At 40.4% G+C, this 15,937-nt stretch overlaps 1 protein-coding gene across 1 annotated transcript; it reads left to right on the top strand.

Annotated features, from left to right (window-relative positions):
- The first annotated feature begins 8,480 nt into the window (after window positions 1-8,480).
- pcdh20 (protocadherin 20) lies at window positions 8,481-12,530 on the top strand. The gene is made up of 2 exons (XM_086027047.1): window positions 8,481-8,628; window positions 8,789-12,530. The coding sequence occupies exons 1-2, from the start codon at window positions 8,581-8,583 to the stop codon at window positions 11,405-11,407; spliced, it is 2,667 nt and encodes an 888-aa protein (XP_085883173.1). The 5' UTR covers window positions 8,481-8,580; the 3' UTR covers window positions 11,408-12,530.
- Window positions 12,531-15,937: the final 3,407 nt, after the last annotated feature.

Below are 15,937 nucleotides of genomic sequence, written 5' to 3'. Positions count from 1 at the left end.
ACTTGCCCTGTCCTCTCACTTTCCTCTTCTCGCCTTCTCTTTTCACACCTCACAACTCCTCTACCCCTCCTCTAACTATCCATGTGCTGTCAGCAGCAACAGATCCCTAAATGATACCAGTGTGCACTGGCAGGTTTTATCTTTCAATGCTACAATAGGAAAGACGGATTTGAAACGAGATAAGATAGGAGCCACCAGCGGTGGCAACAGCAAACACCTAATGGTGAAGCACATTGTTTGAGGCAGTGCTTCACTGCCATCTATTGGTGGCTGCAACAGAAGTGCCGCCATTAAACAGATGCAGGTTGTAACGACAAACTGCTGTCATTGTCTTTTACAATAGGTCAACTTTTGATATCGCTGTTGTATGGGCTGGATTTCTCCTATTAATACAATGTGCATTATTATATCATTATGCAGGAGATTTACCTAAACATTTACCTAAATTGCTGAATTGAGTAATGACAGGAAATACTAAACAAATCACCACAGTCTGTTCATTTGCACCAGTGTACCAGTTCTGTCTGAAATTAATATTTGACTGCAAAGGTACCACACATTTTGGTTGTCTATCTTGTAGATTTCCCTCCAAAACTAAGATTACTAACTCACTGCTTTGTAGCTTCCTCTGTCAAATTGGAGTCTATTGATGTGTTGATTGTTTCATTGCCTGCTCGTTTACATCCTGTAAAAATAGCACTGGGCATTTGGAACGTTCCAACTCAAATTACGTTGTTTAATGCTGTCCAGACACTTGCGTTTTAATAAGTTGTAAAAAAAATGTCTTTGCATTCAGTCATCATTTCTGTGTGTCAAACAGTGTCTTTTGTGCACATTATGCATGCGTTTATGTCAGTGTGTATAGGCATGGTGTTAATAAAGTTGTAGAGTGTTTGAAACAGTTAAACATTACAGTCGTAGGCCCACTGCAGAAATAATGGGACATCTGGTGGAGACATCTGGAGCCAGAGGACTTTTAGGAGCTTCCCAGCATCCTCTCACCTTGCGACTAAATTAGCAAAGTGAGGAAATATGGTGGGGGTAAACGATGCTGACAATCTAACAGAGGGAGGATACTTGCAACAGCCTGCAGGGGCATTCATCATTTTGAGGTCTTTTTGTTTTGCTCTTCCACAAACAATGTCGGATAAGTAATGGGCAGTGTGGGAGTTGCTATGACAATGTGTGTTCATGCAGACCTTTGGAGGAGGTGGAATCTGTATCACCTCTTTTTCATCATAATACTCAAGTAATAGTTTACTGTACTTTGAGCAGGGGCTTAGCCAGAAAGTTTTCAATGGGGTGGCCAGAGTAACAAAAAAAAAATCATACAGGAGTGGCCATAAGAGGTACGTGCATGCATATGCATACGTATTATGCATGCCCATACATGTATATTTGCATACTCTAAACCACTTCACTCCATTCAGGGTTTCATGAAATAAAATGCTCACATATGCAGAACCTTGCTTAACACATTCTTAATAATCAAGTCTACATACAAAGCGACATTTTGCTCAGATTAATTTACCAGATGCCTTTTTTATTTGCAATTGCTGTACTCGTGTGTACACAGTACATTTTACTCTAAAAAGACTATATTTGGTCCTAGCATAAACAGAGTAAAATTTACACTTGGAAGAGAATAATATTCAGAGTAGATTTTACACAGAAAAACATTTGGAGAACATCCGGCCTTCCCCTCCTATATGAACAACAAAAACAAAAATATAAAACTTTTTGAAATCAAGTTTTTTTTTTCATTCTCACAAAGTTAGGTTTCCATTTACAGAGGTTAAGGGTCACTACTTATTTTATATCCCTCAAATTTGAAATGCCAGTAAAAACTTGAAGGCTCTTGAGTTTAGAGGCAGCAATCAGGGTATCCGAAAAAGAGTCCCCAGAGGTTTGCTTTTCCAGGCTAAAACCTGTGGTGAAAACTGATCTTTAGAGATTACGTGTTTTTATGCAAGTACACACACTGGCGGGTTAGCACGTCACAGAGAGAGAAGTGCCGGATGTGATGTTAAAGGAAAGCATGTGTGCCTCTCTCTCATTTCCCCTTGGCTTCATGTAAGGTCATAGTGGAAAGGTGAGACAACAAATATACCAAGGCACTCTGACAGCTTGACCCTTGGGAGAAAAAGTACTCTGTCTATGCATTGCTCCGCCTCCCCAATGCCCTATTCTTTCTCAAAACTCCTCTCCTCTTCCATTTCATCTAGTTTGTTCGTATCATGTGTAATTCATCCTTAACCTTTTCTCTTTTCTCATGTGCAGAATCACCAATTGTGGAGGATGACTTGTAATGTAAGCCAGCCCAGTCATCCATCCATTATCCAAAGCGCTTATCCTCACGAGGGTCGCTGGCCACAAAATTAGGCACACCCACATAGTCTAATAAAGGACATTTGACAACCGCATATGTAATAACATGATTTTGGTTTCATCTGCATGGGGGCAGTATGATGCATCGGCTATGTGTCTTACATCACTTTCGGTTTCAAAATAATAAACGTTCAATAATTGCCTCTCTTGTGGTGTGCATAAACACCAGGCATCTTAAGAAGAATCTTGCATTGGATTCTCAGAGCAATCGTGTCTGATATTGTGGCAAGGGGGTGTATGTAAACATGCACAAATGCGGATACAAACTCCTCCTTGGCAGTTTCTTTGGACTCTAACGTCAAAACGAAGTACAGTAATAAAGATGTCATTGAAAGGACGCCCAGAAATCCATATTCTTCCTTTTGTTCCACTCCTCTCATAGGTCTCCAGAGCGCATGAGGACATACATCACCTGGAGACTCTAGTGACATAGAATTATATTGGTTCTGTGTAGCTTGTCCTCATGCACAACAACCTCATGCATACACAAAGAGTAAAGTACACCACACAAACAAGGCTGCATATTGCTGCGCTTCAGTCTCTGGGTATCATTAAAAGATTTATCTCATCGTAATCAAAACGATACAACAAATGTATGTTAGAGGTCCCTGCTTAAGGGAAAGAGGGAGGGGGATCAGAAGAGGACATATGGTATTTATTCCCGCCGTGCTTCCTTGGGCCCACAATCTGATATGCTGTGCCATGTTGTCTTGTCAGATGTGACCTTGAATGCGTCCATTGTATCATAACATCTACACCGTGCTGTCACATCGCACCACTCCAGCAATCAGAATAAAAACAACCCAACAACAGCATCCTAATGATCTAGCGCCGTACAGCAGTTGCATTAGCAAACAGCTGAGGAAGGGTTGTCATATCCAATTAACGCTGTGCAGTGCTGTCTTCCCTGTTAAATGCTTGGCTCTGTTTAATACTTGCAATTGGCATTAAAGGAATCTGAATGACAACAACTGTTGCTATATAGAAATATGTGATGGATCTTTTTAAATGACTGATATAATAAATGATTAACACCTCAACTTAATGTTTTTGGGCTGTAGTAGGCAGCAAGTGTAGAACTACATGCAGCATACTGAGATATGTTAATCTTGCCCATCCATCTTACCATAGTGATCAACGAACCTCAGTCAAATGTTTTAATGCCTACTGCATACTTTCTTATAAAAGCTTCCCCTTGAAATTCACTGTGCTTGTCTTACACAATATGACACATGCAATAGTCATGGCAATTACGTTAGAGCAAAGCGATCCCTGATTAGCAATAGAAAATTGAAAGGTCTGTCTGACCCTTCACCCTTGCAACCCCAATGGACATGATGTCTTTCAAGTCCAGTAGGGCTCTGACAAATTATATCATATACTCAATGCAAGACCAAAATTTAAATTATCTTGAGCTTCAATATGGCTTGAAGTGATTTAAGGAAATTGTTGGGTTCTTGCAGAATATGATTTAAAAAATGTAATATGACAACCTCTCAAAATTCTAAGCTACTCACATTGTTCGATATTTTTCCCTCATCTGTCAAGTTTAATGAGCCATATGAGCTATTGAACTCTCCAACTGAGTGTTGCATAACTAAGAGAACATTCTCTTAATATTATAACCTCCCCAATGACCATAAAAACATTGAAAGCCTTAAAATAAAAGATCCGATTTTCCATTGATCCAGAGGAAGTTAAATTGGACTTTCTTAAGTCGCTTACAATTGTTTTTTTTCTATCGGTAATTGACAACCAGCAGGAAACACTCTTTTAAAAATTGAACTAACGCACTTAAAACTTTAAATTAAAACTTTGAAACAGTCAGCAGACAGAAACAAGTACCCACGGTGGGCTCAGTCAATAGAAACTTCATTATTGGTCTGCCTGGCAGGTAATCTTCTTGGCGATTGCTGTGTGAGAGATGCATTTCACTGAAGCGACTTTCCCCAGGCAGGGACATACACCCAGCATGAGCCTTCAGTCACATAGTCACACTCAAAGCATTCTGATACTTTAGTCTCAAACTGGCTTGTTTTTCCGTCCGTCAATCAAATACAATATAACCTCAATAGATTTTGACATCACTGTTTCTGTTGTGTTCTCGTTAAGATGAGCTTTGCACTGTATGAATAGGACATATTCGGCATTTGAAAAGAGCCGAAGGGAAGAAAAGCCCCCTATATGCAAGATGACAAAAGACAGACATACCATGGGATGCATTTCTGAGTTGATGGATGAAAATAAATAGGTTTTCAAGATATCATCTATTTAAGGTGTTCCGTCACGTAAAGATGACAGTGCACCCAAAAAAAAAGTTTTTGTTTTTTTTAATTGTAAGGTTGTAGTAAAACATTACTGCCCGAAGACAGCTGGGATAGGCTGCAGCACCCCCGCGACCCTTGTGAGGATAAAGAGGTATAGATAATGGATGGATAGTAAAATGTGATCATCGTGTTTAATTGTAACCAGCAGATGGCAGTATAAGCGCAAATCAATCCATCCGTCCATCCATCCATTTTGAATAGCACTTGTCCTCATTATGGCCGCGAATGAGCTGGAGGAAATCCCGATTGAGTTACCATACCTTGGAATGGTCGTCAGTGAGTACCAGTATGACAATTTTGAGTCGTCAGGTATCCTCAAGCATATTTTTGCAGCATTACCATGGGAAGATATGAAAACTGTTGTGACTAGTTGTGTGACTCTGATTTGGGTTGGGTCCTTGATGTTATGCACCGGTACTTTATTTTTCATCTTTATTCTGTCATATAGTATTGGGCATGGCCTGATGTCTACTAGTATTTTGAATTTTATCTTAAGTTGCTCAGTGACGCAATTATGTCACTTTCTTCCATGCCGACTGCATCCAGCCCGTGCTCTCTGTCTGCTTTTGCTTCCAAACTCTATTCCTCAGGTGACAAAAACTCCACACAGTTAGAAGTTTGAACCTAGGACCTCTCGAGACAGACCTAACTACTGACTAGACCAGTGGTGTCCAAACCAGGGCCTAGGAGCCATTTGTGGCCAGCCATCCATCTTTCAGAGGCCAGCAGCATACACTAAAAGTGACACGGCCGGCCCATTAGGCTCGTTTAAAAAAAAAAAAAAAACAGTTAAAAAATACATAAATAAAGGGTACTCACTGGGGTAACGGGTGTGTTGGAGCCCATCACAGCTGCCTACAGGCAAGAGGCGGCGTACACCCTGGACTGGTGGCCAACCAACCACAGTTAACAATGGTCTATAGTGCTTATCCTCTTCAGTGTCACACCATGACCTGGAGTTTATCCGTGTTAAAGGGAAAAGGCAGACTACATCCTGCAGATCAGCAGTCAATCACAAGGCTATTACGAATGGAGCGCTGAGTGGGAATTGATCTCACGCAAGCTGTATCAAAGTCAGTCATGTGAAACACTGGGCCATGCAACACAAGGCCATCGAGACGGTATGCTTTGGATTGCGCAATACTTAGAAGTCCAGGTGATTCACATATTTAAATAGCATCGTTTTTCTGTGAATTTCACTAAGACCAATGTCAAGTAGCAAATAGATTGATTATTAATTAAAGAGCATCCATCCTTTAGAATGTATGAACTTGTGCATCAATATTATCTTGATTTAAATACTACCACAGCTTTGTTAATATAACCCTTTGATAGCGCAATTGATGGTGGCCCACTGAAATACACGGGTTTTGCATAACGATAAAGACAAACGTGCAAAACGGTAACAACATATACAGCTTCATAAAAATCGTGTGACTTCAAATTCTGTGGATACATGCGCATAAATGCTCCTAACTCAGGAAACCCATTACTCATCACTCTTGTCTTAATACAATCGTAATAAGGGTAAAGACATGCAATAGTTCCGACATTTTCACATGATGGAATAAGATACACAAATTGTAAGGAAATTGTTGAATATTTACTATATTGACACTTTGCGATACCATTGTCAATTTCCCTGATGGGGGAATGCTGCACAATCAATTGTCTCAACAATCCAGTCTTATTTGTATAAGTACGTACTTGACCTCGAACAATACGAGCTCCAGAAGGTTGAACATGAGCCAAGGCACATATTTCACTACCGAAAAAATCTCGCGGCACACCACTTACTAAAACGATTCACAAAAACTTGCTATACAGGGTCATTACGTATCTTCTGTCATCTAGTGGAATACATTTTTATTGTTTTGTGTGCTGTAACTATACGCGGTTGGCATAAACAAATTAACAAAATTGTTTTGGACAAAATAATTGACACTGGATAATTTCCCACGGCACACCTGATGATCTCTCACAGCACACTAATATGCCACGGCACACTGGTTGAGAATCACTGATCTATCTGATCGAATTTTAAAAACCTCAAACACTAATATTCTCCAAAATTTATCACACTGAGAAGTCATCAATAGCCAAAAAGAATTCTGGCCCAAAATTTTGGATGCTGCTCTTGACCTTCAGTAGAGCTAATGTGTGTGCTCATATCCATTTTACCAGCCACAAAGTTGTGTCACAGCTATCAAGCTAGCTTAGCAGCACTTTGATTAAAAGAGGAGACCATCGTTGATAAGACATCTGTTCGGAAATCTGGGAAGAGATTACCCGGTCTCATCTCACACAGAATCAAATGACGTAAATAAGTCATAAAGCCCTTGGCCGGATTGAATCTTACTTTTTTAACCCAGGAGTTGCCAAATTTTACACATAGTTTTGTATTGTACAATTCCCTGCAAGTGAAAATGTATTCAAACGGAAAACGGATTAATCCCATTAACTAAATGTGAAGCTTTCGCTTCCAAGAAACACCAATAGTCAACATGCTGCTTTTAACCAGTTTGGATATTAACTGAACCAGAAATGTTCTGCATCTGTTGTATATGGATTGACAAGTGTTTGAATTGACAGTTTTCACTCTTTGCATGAAGTTAAATATCTACTTTCAGAACAGATGATATTTTCATTTGCACACATTACAGCAATTGAGCACGGGCAATTTATAATTCTATTGCCTTAAATACTGTTTATTTTATGAGCACTTTAAAACGACAGTTGTCACTCTTATCAGAATTAAGCCCATGGTGGACAGCTAGTGTGACAGGTTGAATTAGTAAAACACTGCAACACAATATTTAAAATACATTCTTGTAGCTGAATAAAATAGAATTAACGTTCCTTTATTTTGAAAAAAGTAAATACAAGTCTAATATACAGAATAATATTTTCACAGAAAAACAAATATTCGATTTCTGGGTGGAGTCTCAGGTATGTACCTGCAAAGGGTCTTTTGCATCTCAGAACAACGCTGCACCACTGACATTCCCACACTGTAAAGTCAATAAATGTTTACAAGAAATGTTTTGAGGTTTTGTGCTTTGATAAAAATATTGGAAGGAAAAGGGATTTATTGATTATCTACATTGCGATAGTGTGTGTGCGTGCGTGTGCGTGTGTGTGAGTGTGTGCATGCGCATGTGTTTTTCCAATGGACTTCAATCATCATTTTCTCTGAGCAGTATGTTTCCAATCCCAGCAAACAGCTGGCCTGGCATTTAGAACACATGGGGATTAAGGGTCTGAATTATTTAAAGGCTCAATCCAGAATCAGACCATATCACTACTTATGATGCCAAGATCTGCCTTCTGATCATTTTTTTCTATTAATTTCATGAACAAAATGGCTGTAAGCAACATGTCACTATATCCTAATCATATTAGCATACATTTGTCTTACCTATGTTTGTGGGTTTGTTTTTAAATAATACTAAATCAAATCAATCCCTTATGTATGGATGTTTTACATTTTGCAAATTCAGACCATTTCAGACTCATTGGTTATAATTCATATAGCAGCCGCAGACCCCCGATGCTGCAAATTACATTGATGCGTGAGTACAGAAAGGCCCGGTGAAGGTGATGCATGTTAAAAGCATGTGAAAAGGGTAATCTGTGAACTACAGATGTCTCAGTGGCCGTTAGGGCTCATTGGTTCGCATATGGAACTGATTTGCATATGGTGGGAGTGTCCTGAGCCAGCCCTGCGATGAATGAGTGGTTGAAGTCAGACAGCAAGTAGGCTTTGGACAAGCAGAGGTCTGCATGGCTCAAAATGCCTTGCTTATTTCAAATGTTACGCCTCCTGCTGTAAGTGGAAACAGTTGAAATAGGATATACCATAAATATGCTCAACAGAAAACTCCCCGGACTCCGCAAAAGAGTGGAAATATGGGTAAGTGTTACTTTCTATACTTTTGAGTAGAAATTGACAAGCCTACATAACTTTAACATAGAAATTACATACACAATTTAGTTTAGCTGTAGAAAATGACTGAAAATATAGATTGGTCTATATTTTCATTCAAATGTCTCATGATTATCTTTTGTTGCAGGGATTTTTCATCCTTTTGCTTTACACCGGCCCTCTGTCCTGTTTTGCAACCTTCAGTCAAGCAAAAGAACTCATCTATAGAATAAAGGAGGGACTACCCAAGGGGACCTTCATAGGATCTATTGGAGTGGACTTAAATTTGGATTTTACAGTTGACCCCCCCTATTTATTCAGTGTGGCTCAAAGGAGGCTCAGTGAACAGTATGTCACACTCAATAATCTCACTGGAGAGTTTTTTACATCCGCGACAGAGATTGACAGGGAGACACTTTGCCCTTATAACCCCAACACACACGGATGTTTCCTCTCACTGGATGTGTTCGTGCTTCCTCAGCAGCATTTTCAGCTCATCAAAGTTAAGATGATCATTGAGGATATCAATGATAACAGACCAAAGTTCTCTGTGGATGAGATTGTTATATCCATCCCGGAAAACACACCCATTAACGCTCGCTACGCAGTGGAGCACTCTGCAGTTGACGCGGACCTGGGTCTTCATGGAGTGCAGACCTACTGGCTTGTGAATGACTTTGGCGTGTTCACGCTGGATGTGGAAGAAAATGAAGGCGGGGAGCTGACACCTTTCATCATCGTAACCGATTTTTTGGACCGAGAGACACAAGCTGAATACATCACAGACATCATTGCAGAGGATGGCGGGACCCCCCCTCTACTCGGTGCAGCCACTTTAAAAATTGTCATCTTGGATGTGAATGATAATTGTCCCCAGTTCACAGAATCGCACCTTAATGTAACTCTGCATGGGAACTCCACCAAAGGGACACATTTGGCACGTCTACATGCTTTTGACCCTGACCTTGGTACAAATGCTCAGATCAGCTATGCTTACAGTGAGCGTGTGCCAAGGGACACCAGAAGCTTGTTCCATTTGGACAGAACTACAGGGGTGATCAAACTAGCAGGGAAAATAGACACTGGTACAGCCATGCTTTACAAACTCACTGTTCTGGCCAATGGACCTGGTTGTATTCCCGCTGTTGCCACTGTTGCTATTCATTTGATAAAAGTTCAAATGGGTCCCCCTGCAGTCATACCTAGATACATCGCACAGGAAAAAGATGGGGTGGTGACAATTAAGGAATCTGAGCCAATATATTCTCCCATTGCTTTTTTTACTGTCAAAAATGTAGATGTCAGTCAAAGGGTGGACTGCCATTTGGAGGGTACCGGGCCGTTTAGGATTGGACCGTATCAACTCCTCAAAAATGAATTCCTGCTTGAAACTACAGAGCCGCTGGACTATGAAATGACACAGGAGTATGAGCTCATTGTAGTGACAGAAAATAGTCAAGGGCTCGTGATCAAGACGTTCCTCAAGGTTCAGGTTTTGGATGAAAATGACAATGCTCCAGTCTTTGAACAGTCTTTGGTGGAAATATCAATCGATGAGAACAATCCACCCAACACCTATCTCACGCAGCTCCATGCCACAGACCAGGACAGCGAAGCCCGAGGGGCGGTCATCTTTTTCCTTGGAGGCGACGCTCCTGGGTTCTTTGTTTTGGATCATGTGACAGGTATTCTGAGTGTGACCACGTCACTGGACCGGGAGGAGAAGGAAACATACCGCTTCATAGTGAGAGCAGTGGACCAGGGAACTCCAAGGAGGGAGTCAATTGCCACTGTGGTGGTGACTGTGCAAGACCGCAATGACAATAGCCCACGGTTCATCAATAAGGATTTCACTTTTTTTGTGCCTGAGAACTTCCCGGGTTACGGCGAAATTGGGGTGCTCTCAGTGACGGATGCTGATGTTGGGGAAAACGGATGGGTGGCCCTTTCGATCCTCAACGGTAGTGACATCTTTATGATAGACACAGGCCGGGGGACACTAAGGGCCAAGGTCTCACTTGATCGCGAGCAACAGGGTACATACCAGCTGTGGATTGAGGCCGTAGATGGTGGGGAACCTGCGCTCTCCTCTGTAACCATGGTGACCGTGCTGCTGTTGGATGTCAATGACAATCCACCAATTGTCCTCTTCCCTCAGTCTAATCAGTCCTACATGTTGGTTCTACCCAACACTCTACCAGGAACGTCCATCACAGAGGTGTATGCTGTGGATAACGATACAGGAATGAATGCTGTGATTGCATATAGTATCATTAAAAGAAAGGGAGGGAAGCCAGGGTCTTTTTCCATTGACCCAGAAACGGGAAATATCACTTTAGAGAGGGAACTGAGCAACCGCGGTCTCCATAGCCTCCTGGTAAAGGTCAGTGATCATGGTCAGCCGGAGCCACTATACTCAACAGTCATGGTTAATTTATTTGTGAATGAAACGGTGAGCAATGAAAGCTATATCCAGAGTTTGCTAACAAGAGAGGCAGATATTGAAATAGAGGACCGACCCTGGCAGATTGGTCAATTGCAGGAGAGACCTGAGAGATATGACATGTTTCCATGTAAACCTGCCCTCATTGCCCTTTCAGTGACATGCATCGGGCTGTTCTTCTGCCTTGTTACACTGACAGCTTGCGTATGCTTAAAAAGATTTCAGAAGCAAAAGACAAAATCAGAAGCTGAGTTACCCCTGAAAATGAAGACAGACTCTGCGCAGGTCAATAATAGGAATTTTAGGCATGTCTCAAACATTTGATGTCATTTCCACTCATCTGTTTACACTTTTTACACTCTGCGAGAAGTCGACATAAATTTGCCCTATATGTCTGTCATTGCTGGCGAAACATTCACTACATACCCTCTCAGGCCACTTCATTGGAACACAATGAGATCCACCATAGAGCCACAAAAATTATACTAAGATATATTTTCTGAGGTTTAAATTGAATACATTATATATTTATAATTATAGCTATAGTTTTCAGTGGTGTCGAATTGCATTGCATCATGCTAAGAAGTGTTAATAATATTTCATCCATCTGATGCAGCTGAGTACAATGACTACAGCAAATAACCTTACATTTTGATGCAGCTCTTTTATTGACTCCAAATCTGTTAGGTTGTGCATCTAAACAAAATGTTATCCTCAATGAGTGTATGCATATCCATAGACAACTGCTTGCAATGCATTTTTTTTCCACATAGCTAAATTGACAAATTTCTGTCGAAGTGAAGGAATGGAAAACAAAGTTATTAGCGGAATCCGTAACATTAAAATGCAACATGTTTTCCAAATGATGTCATGTATATATTGTACTCTTTTTGTCAACTTTAAATGAACATATTTTATCTTTATAAGGCACAGCTGATAATCATTTTATTACTGTTGTTGACCATCCACATTATTGTCATAGCTGTCACACTAGGTAATATCAAAACAATGTTTTTTGTATGAATGTGAATATATTTTTAAATGTTTTTTTTTTTATATTTATAATGTGACCGTGTTTTTTGGAAGAAACAGACCAAGAGGAATTGTTCCCTTTTGTATTTCTATATTCAAATGTAGGATTGAGTAAGAGTCGACCCAATATCAAAATGTATGTAACGGCAAACTGTTCACAAATGCCATTTAAAATCTCTCTGTCATATATGTCTACCATGCTAGATTTTGAGAACTTTTTAAACAATTGATTACTTTCTTTTTAAAGAGTAAGTCAACCCCCCAAAAATTATTGACAATAATATGTTCTATGCAGCCCCCTTAGCCTAAACATGGCATTCTGATTGATATTGTGTTTGTGGAATGTGAGTTAAGTAGTAAAATCCACCTGTTTTTGTCCATCTCAGGGGGTGGCCATCTTTTCACTTGCTGTCAACTGAAAATGGCATCACAGTTGCTCAAGGCTCACGTAACAACCAATCATGGCTCAGCTTCTGAAAACAGGTGAGCAGTGATTGGTTGTTACCTGAGCACTGAACAGTTGTGATGTCACTTTCAGTCGACAGCAAGTGGCAAAATGGCCGCCCCCTGAGATGGCTAAAAACGGGTTGACTTTGTTGATTAACTAATATTCCACAAATGCAATATTAATCGGAATTCCATCTTTAGACTAGTGAGCCTGCATAGAGCATATTATTGCAAAGACATTTTTGGGGTTGACTTCTCTTTATATAAATACATTTATAAAAAAAAAAAACTCAAGTAAAAATACTTGAGTTTTTTTTTTTTTTTAATAGATCAATGAGGAATTTGATCCTTCCATTTCACAGTGAGGACTGACCTAAAGCCTTGCTTGGACTTGTTTGTTTGACATTTCACCTCTCTACCAAGAGGGCTCTCGCTAGTATTTTATTTAACTTTACAGTTAAACCTGTTATAGCAATTCTGTTCAGGTGCCATTGTTGGCAAGATGCTTTTTAAATTGACACAGATGTCTTCACATGACGTCATATGTTACGCTGATGCGTTTAGTTGGTCTGTGTTGTTTTATAATACAAATCACCCTCTGCACGCGTGCAATTCTCAATGTGTCTGTGAAATTTTACAAAGTGTTAGAGAAAAGGTAAATATTAAAGTACTTTATTTTATTATACATTAACGTTTGGATTTTTAGTTGCAAGTCTGATTTTTTTTCACAATGCATGCATGCAACATCAACAATACCACAAAAATCCTCTTCAGAAACCTTCAACACAAATAATGTGGTGAAAAAAACAAAGAGGAAAATCCAGTTTGGCTGTCATCACCTGCAAAGGTGAGGACTTGGGCATTCACATCCAGTCATGCATAGAAAGAAAACATACATGCGTTGCTATTTATCACTATGTTTTTACAACACATGGATGGAATGGAAGGTTAGTAAAAGAAAGACACTTAATTGGCATTGTTTCAACTGTGCACCCTCCCAAGTCAGGAACTCAATGGTACCACACATCTTTTTTATCTTGCTTGGGTGTGGCTCGAACAACAACAGAAAAATGCAAACAAACCAGTGCTGGGCATGAACGCAATCACGTGCAGCGTCATAAGTTATAAACAGCATTGCAGCACCAGTACATGCCATGTAAGCACGGAGCACATCAGGAGGAGCTCAGTGTAATCCGTCGTAATCACCTCTGGCCACCCTGTCCCCTTCACAAATAGGCTGAGCTATGATATTCATTTGACACACAAATATCAAAAGTAAAATGTAAAAAAGACAACAAAAAAGTGTAATAAAATGTATGTCTCATTGCAATCATGACCTAACAAGGAAATGTTTTGTTAGGGAAAATGTCCTGATATGGCTTACAAGTAAAGTAGTTTATCAGAAATTGGAGATACATTCTATTTGAAAACAAGTATATGTGCTACTGTGCTATTGCTCAAAAACGTAAATAAATTTTAAATATTTTTGTTGCTGACACATTTCTGCTCCACATTTCGGATCAAAAGACTTCTATCACCAAAACAATGCCGGCACAAACAGGATGTTGTGATGACGCAAGAGAAAAACAAGACTGGCTGGTGTACAGAAGTGAAAGACTCAAATTCAAACAGGCATGAATTGGGGTTAGCCTCATGTTGCTAGCTTTTGCTAGCGGCTAGCCCTGCCTAAAACTGTGGTATAGCTTTTATTTTCTGGACCTGAATTTCCCATTTCTGGTCTGAAATGGTGTGAAATAGTGTGCCGCTACATGACCTCATCCTGCCATAATGCTTCTGACAAGCATGCATCTTCAGACCATGCAGAATATGCTGCACAGGCCGAATAAACAGTGGAGGCATGACTTTGCTCTTCGTGAACTTTAGGACAAGTAATCTCTCCTTTTCATGCAGGAACATACTTATGTACTGAAGAAAGACAACAAATTTGCAAGCACAGAGACCTTGTACAGCTGGTTCCTGTAAACGGTTCCCCCCCTCTGTACCATCTATCTGTCCATCTGTCTCTCCAGCAATGCCCATCTGAAATTACATTAAATTGTTAATGGTGTTGACAGACAGTAATTACTGCACTGTATTATCTGTCCGAGCATGATCCAATTTTGAGATTGGCTTGATTGTAAATTTGACTGCCATGAAACTCAACAAACAAATAAATGCAAAATGAAAAGGCCCAGGTCTGGTTACACCTGTTCCAAAGAATAGGAAAGGCCACATTTCAGAAGTAGTGATATCAAATATGGTCCTCACTGCTCAGCATGCAAAAACACATACAGTATACACACACACATACACACACACACCCACACACACACACACACACACACCCACACGCACACACACCCACATTTGCAAAGGCTGTATGACATGATAAAATGATAAACATTGTTGTGGTGGGACACAATATACCGTGGAACATCTAGTTAAAACTGAATTGGTTATGTGAGCCCGATGTAATTTGAAATGTTCATTAATCCAGGTAATATTTCCCATTGAAATAAATGTAAATGCAGTTAATCCGTTCCATCTTCAAAATCAAGTTATACTTACCACTTTTTTTCATGAAGATATAGACAAATTTTTAAAAAGGGCTGGACTAAGCATGGCCGGAAGTAGATTTTAGTCCGGCCCACTAATTGGCCCTCATGTTTGTGACGTGCTTGCGAGGCGGCCAAATTTCATCTCAGCCTACTCGGTGAAAGGCTTCTTTTTAGGCTTCTTTCTACTCCCGCAACGGCGAGATTGACAACTGCCACATTGATTCACATGACTGAAGCATTGTGCTGTTGGCGACAGGTCTGCTACACATGCCACGTACACATCAGGAATTGGGGGGGACCGACAATATTTATGAATATGGCCGGAGGGTCGCGGCTGGAAGGGTAGCCAGATCCAGGGTGGAGGTCGCGGCTGGACCGGCAAAAAACGGTCAAGTGCCCAGCACTGAAAAGGCGCGTACGGGCGACGAGGAACAATAGTGAGTTGTTGTTGCCCCCCACTGACCGATATTTGAACAGCAAGAGTGACTCACTGCTTTTACATCTTGGTCCATCACTCAAATCTGTCCCCCAAGCAACAACAACTCGCTATTGTGAAGCTTCGCCGCGAAAAATAGACTAAAGACGGACTCAAGACAGATTCAATACATGGGCCACCGACTATGCTTAGTCCCTTTATTTTAAAATTTTTCATCAGCAAAATAGGCGTCCGTCATAGGCGGATAGACACACCGGTCTGTCACATAGACGGAATGCCCAGCTCTGCTAATAAAAATCACAACAACACATATGTAGCCTGGTTACAGAACGCGAGAGGAAGAGCATGGATCTTTTCTGGTCCAGTATGACAAGCACTTCC

This window comes from Filicampus tigris, chromosome 3, assembly GCF_054856515.1.
Source record: "Filicampus tigris isolate MCC_2025a chromosome 3, RoL_Ftig_1.0, whole genome shotgun sequence".
Lineage (NCBI taxonomy): Eukaryota > Metazoa > Chordata > Actinopteri > Syngnathiformes > Syngnathidae > Filicampus > Filicampus tigris.
The sequence above is the reverse complement of the archived record's forward strand: the minus strand, read 5'-3'. Positions and strand labels throughout refer to the sequence as shown.